Raw genomic sequence first — 11,079 nt, 5'->3', positions numbered from 1 at the left:
TTTCACAGCAGCAAGATGACACAAAATATGATCTTGTTCACATTGAGGTGTCAGCAATTTAAGTACAGGAAACTATACTTATAACTGACAAACAACCTACTCTATGTTTCATTGTACATAAAATATTTTAACCTTGACACTAATTTTTGCAATTATACCGCAATTAAATTTAAATGAGTTTAACTGCAACTTTCATCTTCAAGATTTACATTATTGTAAAAGATTGCACTTTTTAGCTATTTCTACTGCATAAGTTCATGTGTGTTTTTTTTTTTTTAAATTCAGTAGCTCAGCAACCAAAATGTTTTATTGCTTTTAGTGCTTGGGTTTTTTTTGAGATGCTGTAAAGTATTAGAGAAAATTATTCTGCAAATTGTCACATACATATCAGTAAAAGTGCACTTGCAATTCAAAACACTCTCTCAAGAGTCAGCTTGTACAGTGACACAACCTGAAGACCCCAATTTTGCATACTGATCATACTCCTAGCAGATTATCCCATTACCACCTATCAAAACACCTGTGCCATTACTCCTCCACACTATTACAACTGAATGAGTTTTCACTGGTATGTACTGATGACCTTTGCAAATTAGCACCTCTTGTCTGTGAGCATTCTTAACCTTCTCAATCACAAATGATTAAAACAAATTTAAAAAAAAATATATTGCAGTCATGAGGGCAATGAAGAGTATTATCCACAACCTACCAAGTAAACTAAAACTCTGTGCAAGTGGCATTAAAATAAACCATCTAAAAACATAACTTATGCAGCAAGTACAAGACGACGATTTTTGAGTAAGCAAGTTGCCTGCATACTAAAAATCTCTTTAAAATGTAGCTTCTTCATTTCAAGCAAATTCTAGGCTTTATGCAACTAATTGAGCTATTTGCATTGTCTGTTTCAGGCACCAAATATTTTCTTTTGTAACTGAAACTCCTCTAAGTTTCAGATACTGAAATAGTAAGATCAAGATGACATTCAGTGCAGTAATCTTTAAAAAACCCAACAAGTAAGTGCAACATTGGGCTGCTGGGGAAAATACTATTTATTATACATTTAAATACAAATTTGAAATGTGTTGTGGACACATCGGCAGGGTTACAGGTAAAAAATAGCAATGTACAAAGTTGTGTTTTGCATTCTCTCAAGACTGACGCTTCAAAAAAAATATTCACAAGATACCAAGAGTTCATGTTTGTAAGAACAGAAAACACAATAATGCATACAATCTTTTGCTTGGCAGATTATCTTTGTTCCCTCCCTGCATAAAGTACCTAGTGTTTGTAAACAGTCTTTAGACGCGTTAACAGCTTGAAGGAATGTGTAATCACAGTTCATACGGATTCGTGCGGCAATGAATTATAGTGCTACACAGTAGTTTCGTGTTTCCATAACCCAGTTCTGATATTGCCAGTACTGTCTGCGGTGAGCAGGGGTCCATCCTGTCCACTGCTTTTAAGTGGTCCATTCTGAATGGCTAAATTTAAGCCATAAGATTTTTGCTGGTTTTCAAGTTCAACTGCTATTGGTTTCCTTAGAAGATCTTTTTTGTTGTTGGTACCTACTGTTTTTTCAGTATTTCTGCTACTTTTTGGAAGCGTACTGCAAGCGTCGCTGCTATCTTGCTGGGACTGGTTATACTGCCGTTCTCTATATGCCAAATAGGCTCTTCGGCTCCTCGAATGCCCTTCGCTGTTGCTTTGTCGACTTTTAGGTAAGCCGTTCTGCACGCTCCCTTCCACACTTGTGGGAACATCATAGGCATATTCCCTCAATACCGCAAGTCTGCTAGCACGATGTCCCTTGCTTCTGTTCTTATGATGCCGACTTGGGTGTCCGTTTGTCCGGAACTGTACCTCTAAGGGAGCTACGTGCATTTTGATATCATTATCCACCGAATGTTCAGTGAGACTGTTATCAAGCTGAGGACCTGTGTTCAATGGCAGAGAAGCAGGGTGGCACCGAGCCGCTGCAGCTTGCAAGTTAGTTAGTTTACAGCCCTGAGAGGAATTTTTTAGACTTGATGCACTTTTATTTGTGCACGAAGATTCTGCGCTACTGTTGGTGCACTTAGGGGCCTCTCCATTGGTTCCACTGGAACTGGAAGGCTGCACATTTACTTGCACTGAATATGTGCTCCTTCCAGGGCAGCAAGTCGTTATCCAAGCATGCCTGACATCTTCCCTGTTAATGCAATGGTGCACCATAAGAAAGGCACTGAGGCTTAAACATGTTACCCCAAAAAAACAGCTGAAGATCAGATCCATGGGGTAATACAGGGAAACTGACAAAGCTCCAAAGATCCACAGAGCAACATACAAAAGCAAAGTGAGGCCCACTCCCAGCAGCTGTGCCTGGAAACTGTGCTCATTCTCCAGAGCAGATGTGGAAACTAGTGACACAGATAATGAATCCTGATGAGCCAGTTCTCCATGTTCATTGGTGGCCAGACGCTGCTGTTCCTCAACGGGTTCCTTAAGTTCATATTTACGTTCAGGGTGACGTTTTAGTTGTATGAATATGCTGAGAAAATACATACAGTTTACAAAAATTATAAAGCTAGCTGGTCCATAAAACGCTCCTAAGCTAGGTTCCCAAGTCATCCAGCAACTAGAAAAGAAACAAACCAAAGAAAATTATTGTCTTCTCACTGGTCATTGCAAACATGTGAAATCTTACGACAGAGCTCTCGGCTATACGGTACTTACTAAGGAGCATTAGGTCTGCTGCCGTAATTTCGGATGTTTGCTGCTGCTGTTATTCCACAAACTATGACAGGGATCCCTCCGCCAATAAGGTAGAACCTAAAAAGTAAAGCCGATATATCAGTGGCTGCTTAATCGCAATGGTTTTATTCAGTTACCATGAAGGAAATTAGAGCTTTTCAGGATTCTGGAAATATGTAAGTTCTTGAACAAAATAAATAGGGTGAATCGGTTTTGGGCTTCGGCAATATATATTTTTTCTAAGTCTAATTCTGCCTCACTACAGATTTTTTTTCCTCCTGTTGCAAAGCATCTCTCTCCCAGCTGCTCACCTCCCTTGCAGGCACTGAGCAAAGGTTCACATGGTTAAAAGGAAGGAGCAAAAGCTGATAGTCAGAAGCTGTAAACTGTTGCAAGAGAATACAGAAATTTAGAAGGAAAATAGTAAGTGGTATGTTTCTTTTTCCAGAGGTTAACTTGTCTAATATTATGACCATTCAGAAGATCAGCTATAAGAACTCTTTTTACTTGGTTTTTTTTGGGTTGAGGGATTTTGAGGGGTGGTGTTGCTGGTGTTTTCATGTCATTATTTTTAATGGACTCTCTAATCTCATAGTATACACCTCCCATTTCCTGTGGTGGTGGTAATGAAAACTGTATGCCTTCACCAGGATGGGGGTATATGTTGTTGGAGTCTCTAGCTTTTCATTCCAGTTTCTATGAATTCATACTGAATTCTTTAACGGCAGATCAATAATTACTGAAAATCATTCCAGTTAATGGCACTCTGTCCTGCATCTTATGCTAATCCAGTCCAAATTCAAATCAGAACAGTCAGTGAAAACTGCTACTGTGACATATGGACAGGTAGTTTGTTTTGTCAACAGGAGACACCTATTCTGATGATCCTGGATCTGTCCACTGCATTTCAGATTATACACCTGCAGTTACTGCCGTCTCACTTGAGACACAAAACAATTCTTTCTTGGAAGTCTAGGTACACTAATTGCTGAATCCCACAAAGATAATTCTGTTATTGGTTTATTCCGTATCTTGATGAAGCAATCAGGAACTGGCCAGATGAAACAGATTTTTGTGGTAGATTTTACTCTACTTAATTTCACTACAAATCACTGCCTCAAAGATGCACCGCTACTCAAAGCAAACAGATAGGTGGAGCTGGTTCTATACCCAGTAAATTGTGGGAGAGTGAAACAATATGGATTGTTTGCAGACATAGTTCAGTTTGCTGTATTGAAGGAACACGTTTACAACTGGCCTTGAATCATACCAAGATATGAAGTATCAACACCAAAAAAAAAAAAAAAAAAGGAGAAAAGTGCACACATGTATTGCTGTAAGTCTTCAGCAATTCCTAAGAGTCCAAATTACAAACCAAAACTGTCATACTACAAGGAGCTGTATGAACACAATAGTAAATAAAACACATATACAAAGCATGCTAGAGGAAATGCAGTAATACTGAGATTTTGGGGGCAAGTGTTGTATGAGCTAAAAATTGTCCTTAAGTTAGATCAAATAGAGAAACAAACGTAATGACGTGAGTAAACAAGAGGTGTTACAATAATAACAGGAAAAAAAAAGTAAATGTGTTTTTAAGTAGAACATTCACTCAGTATTTGTATTATAAAAACCAAATCCTTCTATGGCTGTTCCCATGCAAAACCACCACAAATCTATCTGACTGAGGAAATCCCTGATCTGCAAGTTGGAATTGAGAAAATCTGAAAAATATGAAGCATGTTTGGTCTGTTCTGAACTTGTCTCCAGAGTTACTGCCAGTGCCCAGGTGAGGTGTCCAGATCTGAAGTGGTATGTACATATTTATGTCTATGCAGAGCTGAGCCTGTGAGACTGGTAATTTTACTGTAACATTTTCCAAAGCAAGAACTCCATGACGAATAATACGGGATGGCAAAAAAAAATAATAAATCACAAGAGATGTTAAAAAAGGCTACTCAGTACCCTGCTGGAAGGCACACAGTTGGTGATGGGCATGAGATAATATGCTACAGTGAGCACAAGAGATTTACATTTTCTTAAAAGAAAAAAAATAAAAGCTAAGGAAAGCAAAGACAGCACTTAAGTGGTATAAATATTAACCTTCTAACTTACCAATTAAATATTTCTATATGCTTTTATATAGTACTGCAAATTGTAGTTGATACTCAGAAAAGCATTTCTAATTTTCTGCACTCCCTGTACTTTAAAATCAAGCTTTTTAAGTATTTGCCGATAACTAATCAAAGTTAGTCGACTTCTGCCACCTTGTGGAGAATTTCAGCTTAGCAGTTTTTAATTCCTATCCAGAGGCTCAGTAAGATACAGGAGCAGAGTATGTTAACGTTTTCTATTAGAAATACTTCACATAAGATGAATTTCACAGCAAATTAGTTTGTCCTATTTCAGTGATTTCAGAAATAAAATTTATGAGAGGAATGCTTCACAAAGAACACTGTTTTCACTTGATAATGAGTGACACCTGTTTTTCAAATTATTTGTAAGCAATCTTTGGAAAACCTATTAAAATTTGCTTAAATTGCAGTGTTTGCTAGTTGTGTGGTAACACAGTTACCCACATTCTTTCTTCTATGATATTTAATGGGGAGTGTTGTGTTGCTATCCAAAGTCCTAATCGAAGCTCTAGCGGTGATGCTGAAACACTACCAATTTCTTAATTTACAAATCAGAAACAGAGCACTGCAACAGTAACATGCTAAGACCAATCATCCTTCACCTCATCCTCCTGAACATAATGCTGAGGAACAGAAAAATCTGGAATGGACCTTACAGACCTGGAAAGAAAAAACCAGCAGTGACCTGTTAATATTTTCTAGTCAGAATATAGGCATAGCAGCCTGGGAAATAATGAGTTGTGCAAAAACAAACAACACGCTCACCTCAGCATTGGTCTGGGTGGAGGAGGTGGCTCATCAGGATCCTGGCATCTTTTTGCTTTTTTGGTTACTTGCTTGTAAATATTACGAGATGTCACTCCCAGCCACAGTACTGTCGCAAGAGTGGAATAATGGAGAATTATCCCAACCTTAAAAAACAAAACAAAAAAAAAAAAGAACCCCCAAACATTTCCTTTCTACCAAGTTAAAGATTTATCATTTAACATGCAACTCATATAAAGCCTGAATTTTCAAAAGCTCAGTTCAAGACAAGAGAAAACCTTATTTTAGTATGACTGTCCTTAAATACCAAGTCTTGTGGATTTCAAAAAAGTAAAACAGGTTAATGCACACCCGTCTTCATATTGTCCGAATCTAGAAAGGCTACCTAGCTGCAGTTGCCTCTAGTGGAAGGAAAACTTTAACACGGGAAGAACTCTGCTGGCCAGCATTTTTAAGATTACACATCAATCATACACTTCAGGAAACTGCATATTACAAAACACTTAAAAGTGTCTTGTTGTTACAGTTATTATTTAAATTGAGACACGTAAGGGAACAGCAAGCTACAGATATTATGGTAACTATGTAGCAGGTGGCAAAATACAGACACCTAATGCTCATCAGCAACTTTAACATAATGCACGCATACACACACACACACACACACAAAAGTGTTACACTTCAGCTATTTAACCTGCCCGAGCATTAACCCAAAGTCAGCCTCACCGACTGACTGGGCACTACTGTTAAGAAAATGGTTGTCTGTCAGACCCTTTTGCATCTGCATTATTTTATAAACTGAACATTGCTTTCTTAAAAGAAGTTCCAGGAATTCCCAAGTCCCTGGGATTTTGTCAAGGAAAGACACAATCTGGTTGTCCTGCATTTCCTTCCTTAGAAGACAACACTAAGACAAAGTGATTGCAAGAAGATTTCATACATCCCTTAAATGACAGCACAAACGCATGGAAGAGGTGACACTAGTTTCTGTTAAGATAAATGGAGGTGATTTTTTTGCAAGATTCAATTACCAGTAGAAGTACAACCCTTAAATAACCTATCCATATCATACAATTTCTCTTAGAGGATTACTGTGTCCAAGAAGGCAAGACCACCTACAGTTTGTCAAACTATTTCCTCATCTCCATATATATGTGTGTGTGTACACGCATACGCATGCACACAGACTAGCATTCTCTTTGTATCTGTAGGAGAAAAATCAGGGACATACTCCATTGCAACAGTTTGAACTGTCAACCTAATACCTTCTGTAAATTCAAACAAAAAGAACCATGGAATATTGTGGTGAGGGATTAGATTTTCTGAATCACTGGATGGAAAAAAGAAAACACGAGAAAACTTCACTGATATCATTCCAAAGCAGCAACTGTTATTATACTGAAATACTGCAACCGAATTATAAATGGCCAAATCTTAGAAAAATAAGTAATTATAAAAGAAGAGTTTCAATTAAGCTAGTGATGTTTGTTTAGAGAAAGCATGGATCTTTCACTTGAAACACTTCTCTTTACCTCCCTTAATGTTATACTGAGGAAATGGAAATTAATATTTTAGTATCTGTGGAAATCAGGTTTTCACATGGTCTGTAAAGGCCACATACAGCCCTATAAAATAATTTCAAATAATTCTCAAAAACGTAACTAACAGGTAATTTTTTTTTTTTTTTTGCAACAGTATATATTGGGAAAAAATATTTCAGAAGCACAATAGAAAACCTTTCCACTTTTAAAGTTACAAACTAGTTTTATCTTCATAGCTGGATTAAAACACAGAACTCAAAAGGCTGATATTTATTTATTTTTTTCTAAATTTTACATTCTGACGAAAACGCCTGTGCCAGTACTGCTGTTCTGGAGGAGACAAGGAGTGGCATATACATATATAAGAGTATGAAGCTGGTAACTAATTTTTTCAGGTGTTTTTGCATGTTTACTTACTGCTTGGCAAATGCTGGCATTCCTGGTCTGAGTTATGCCTCCAATAAACATCACACATGTCAGGAAAATATGAAAGCTCAGGTTAACTAGCATATGCCAGCTTTTTACACTGATCCTGATCATACTGTTAAAAGAAACAAATCAGACAACATAAGACACAGCTACATTATTGCCTTTCAATAGCAATAATTGTAACTAGCAAGAGACACTTGTTATAAATGATACATAGTTACTGCTAATGATTGACTAAAATGTACTTTTAAATCAAATACAGTCTCTGGTCTTCCTCACAAGAAATTAACACACCCTTCTATTACCTAGCTTTATACAACAACTTGGGGCCTGATTAAAAAAATTTAGGTTTCCAGGTTTCATATCAACAGAAATGTAAAAGGCTGAACCAATTGTGAAATTCTACCACCATTCCTGAGGGTCTCTTCCATCACGAAGCAGAAGTGAAGAATTAAAGACATACATGGTTATGAGAGCTAAACTGTCATACCCAAAAACATGAAAAAAGCTACTTGCTTAACTGTCAATTTGCATCAAAAATTTTTATAGGAAAAAAACCCAAATCCAGATGATTATATCGTGTTCCTATGAAAAAGTAGTCCTAAGCACTATGAAGCTAATTTTTTTAGTCTAGTGATATTGATTCATACCTGTGATGGTATACATAACTGACGATGATCATCAACAGGCACATTAGCAAAACCATGGCAGTGGCATAAATTACAGGATGCAAAAGATCAGCTGGTTGTGTATATAATTCAGCTCCTGTCAAGTCCTGACAACAAAAACAAAATCAGGATTAGTTCACCTTATCTCTTCATTTTGTGAGGGCAGGGGAAGAGCAGAGGAAACACAAACTAAACAGTAACAGAAACCTTCTAGATGAAATGTTGTCCCATGCCCCAAACATGACCCTCCAATTATTTATTATTTGATCTTCCTGGCTTTCTTCCACAATTACCTGCTATTCTGGCTGGCCTTTATAAATGCAGTCACCCATCTTACAGAACACTTAAACTTCATATATGCTTGAAGATACAAAGAATTTAGCAGCTTATAGACACACACCATTTTCTTCTTAAAATATTTGTATGAATAGCATGTAGGGAAAAAAAAATGTGTTTCAGTTATGATTATTATCTTCTGCAACAACCCAAAGAACATTACAGAAAGTGCCCTCAGCAAGACTGCAGATGATGCTATAGACTGGGAGACTGATCATTAGATTGGAAGATATTCAGAGGTATGTTGGTGACCCAGAGAAACGGGCTGATAAAACATCACAGAATTTAGCATTGGAAAATGTTAAGAGGTCTGCATCTGGGATGGAACAACCCCATAAATGCAAAAATATGTGCTGGGCATTGGACTGATTAGAAAGCAATCAATGAACCACTCGAGGGTACTGGTAGACAAAAGCTGACCACAAGTCAGCAACGTAGCCCACAACCCAAGGCCACGCTCCTCTCTACTAGCAAAAGCACAGCAAGCAGGTGAATTGATTATTCCCTTCTGTTCAGCACTGTGAGACCACCCCTGCAGAACTGCCTTCAATTTGAGGTTCCCCAGCACAAGAAAGGCACTGACATACTGGACGGAGCAAGTCTAACACATCACTGGGGAGGATTAGCAGGCTGAAGCACACAATGCCTAAGGCTTGAAAAAGCTGGGTTTGTGTGACTTTAAGGAAAGGAAGATGGGAGAAATCTCATTATGATACTGAACGATCTACTGGGATGGTATAAAAAAGATTGAGTCAAACCCTTCTTGGAGCTGAACCATGAAATGATGAGAGGCAATGGACATTATCATCAACATGGAAAATTCCAAATGAGATACAGGAAAAAAAGAATTCTGATTAAAAGTGGTCACGTACTGCCTAGAGAGACTGTAATCTCTGTCCTTGGAGATACTCAAAGCTTGACTGAACATGACCTGTAGCAGTATGATCAGACTTTGAAGGTGACCAAATTTTAAGTAGGTAATTGTACCAAATGACACTTGATTGTCCCTACCAGACTGCTTTTCTATGATTAGTGTTTGACCAGAACAGCTAGCTGATAACTCAAACACAATTCAACAGCTCTTTAGCATCATTAAAGTTTTCTGAATGCACCCGCCAAAATCTCGCAGAAGGAATAAGCATCAAATGGAACCTTGGACTGTTAAAGCATGGCAGTATCTCAAATAACACCAAAGGAGTGTGACATTTTCATTTACTAACAAGAATAGCAAGAAGAAATTATTCTATTTGGATGCAGTTACAATTTACAAGAGGTCCATTACCCTAACAGTAATGAAAAAGAAACCAAATAAAACCCCAAACCTTCAGTCCCTTCCAACACAAAATAAAACAAATTTGCTTAACTAAGACTTAAAAGTAATTTTTCAAAACAGACAGGAAACACAAACTTCCCTCACCTATAACTTTGAGTGAGTCACTCTTAAACCTCTAGAGTTGGCCAAGTTCAAAAATGTGCTGGGTGAGATGAGAACAAATTCACAAAGAACAGCAGACCATTAGGAGGAAGGTTCCGTTTCTTTTGAGGAAAATCGGTGATAGGCAATCTGTTTAAGGTTAAAGACCGATAAGCTGATTTCATGGACAGGAGAAGAGTTCTTGAATTGAGACTTACAATTAAATTACAGTCAGAAGTCTCTTCACCACTCCTTCAATTGTTCTTTCATCAGAATATGAATTTGTTATTCCTCACTAACTCACCAACCTCATTTCCAACTAATTTAATCAGATTGTCAGTTTGTTTTTGTATTTGGTTTTCTTTGGCACCTGGAAAAACACTTTGGGAAAGATCATAAATATTATGCCTCAGGCAGCCAGTGTCATCCGATTTCAACACTCTATTTCAACCCGTGGCCTGGTTGATATCCAGCTGGAGATCCCTAGGAACTTACTGCTGTTACAGGCATAAGCAAATGTATTGTCACACAAAGGCGGTGAGCATCTGAGAACAGAAACTACAGGAGAATTCCATTTGCTGCTTCCAGATTGGTGACAGGTAACAAGAGGTCACGTGCATATTGGTGTGAACTTCAAGAACAAGACCTACAGAATCACAAGATCCCTGAAGTGTTCAAGGCCCGGTGGCCAGGGTGGATGGTGCTTTGAGCAACCTGGTCTAGGGGAACGTGGCCCTGCCCATGGAAGGGCAGTGGGCACTAGATGATATTTTAGGTCCCTTCCAACCCAAACCATTCTATGGCTCTGTAAGATTATTGTAGATCTTCTAAAACATCTGAGAAAACTCAATATGCCTAGCGTACCTAGCAAAGACATTGACCCCACTGAGTCAATGGCATTCTTGCTGACTGCACTGACATTTTTAAATCAGACCTCCTAAAAGGAGCAAAGGGAGCTAATAATGTTCTGAACTAAACCGATACTAAGTAGTAATGTAGTAAAAAGGCATGACAGTAAAACAGTAGGGATGACATTAAGAACAACATTGTTGCGTTTGCAG

At 38.0% G+C, this 11,079-nt stretch overlaps 1 protein-coding gene across 1 annotated transcript in view; it reads right to left on the bottom strand.

The window, feature by feature from the left end:
* Positions 1-1,031: 1,031 nt before the first annotated feature.
* Positions 1,032-11,079, bottom strand: part of ADGRA3 (adhesion G protein-coupled receptor A3) — a 56,582-nt gene continuing 46,534 nt past the window's right edge. Inside the window, exons 15-19 of the mRNA XM_055796145.1 lie at positions 8,251-8,375; positions 7,589-7,712; positions 5,631-5,776; positions 2,713-2,808; positions 1,032-2,614 (exon numbers count right to left, since the gene is read on the bottom strand). Of these exons, the coding sequence (XP_055652120.1) occupies positions 1,372-2,614; positions 2,713-2,808; positions 5,631-5,776; positions 7,589-7,712; positions 8,251-8,375 (1,734 nt within the window). The 3' untranslated portion in view covers positions 1,032-1,371. The remainder of the gene's footprint in view (positions 2,615-2,712; positions 2,809-5,630; positions 5,777-7,588; positions 7,713-8,250; positions 8,376-11,079) is intronic.

This window comes from Falco peregrinus, chromosome 2, assembly GCF_023634155.1.
Source record: "Falco peregrinus isolate bFalPer1 chromosome 2, bFalPer1.pri, whole genome shotgun sequence".
Taxonomy (NCBI): Eukaryota; Metazoa; Chordata; class Aves; order Falconiformes; family Falconidae; genus Falco; species Falco peregrinus.
The sequence above is the reverse complement of the archived record's forward strand: the minus strand, read 5'-3'. Positions and strand labels throughout refer to the sequence as shown.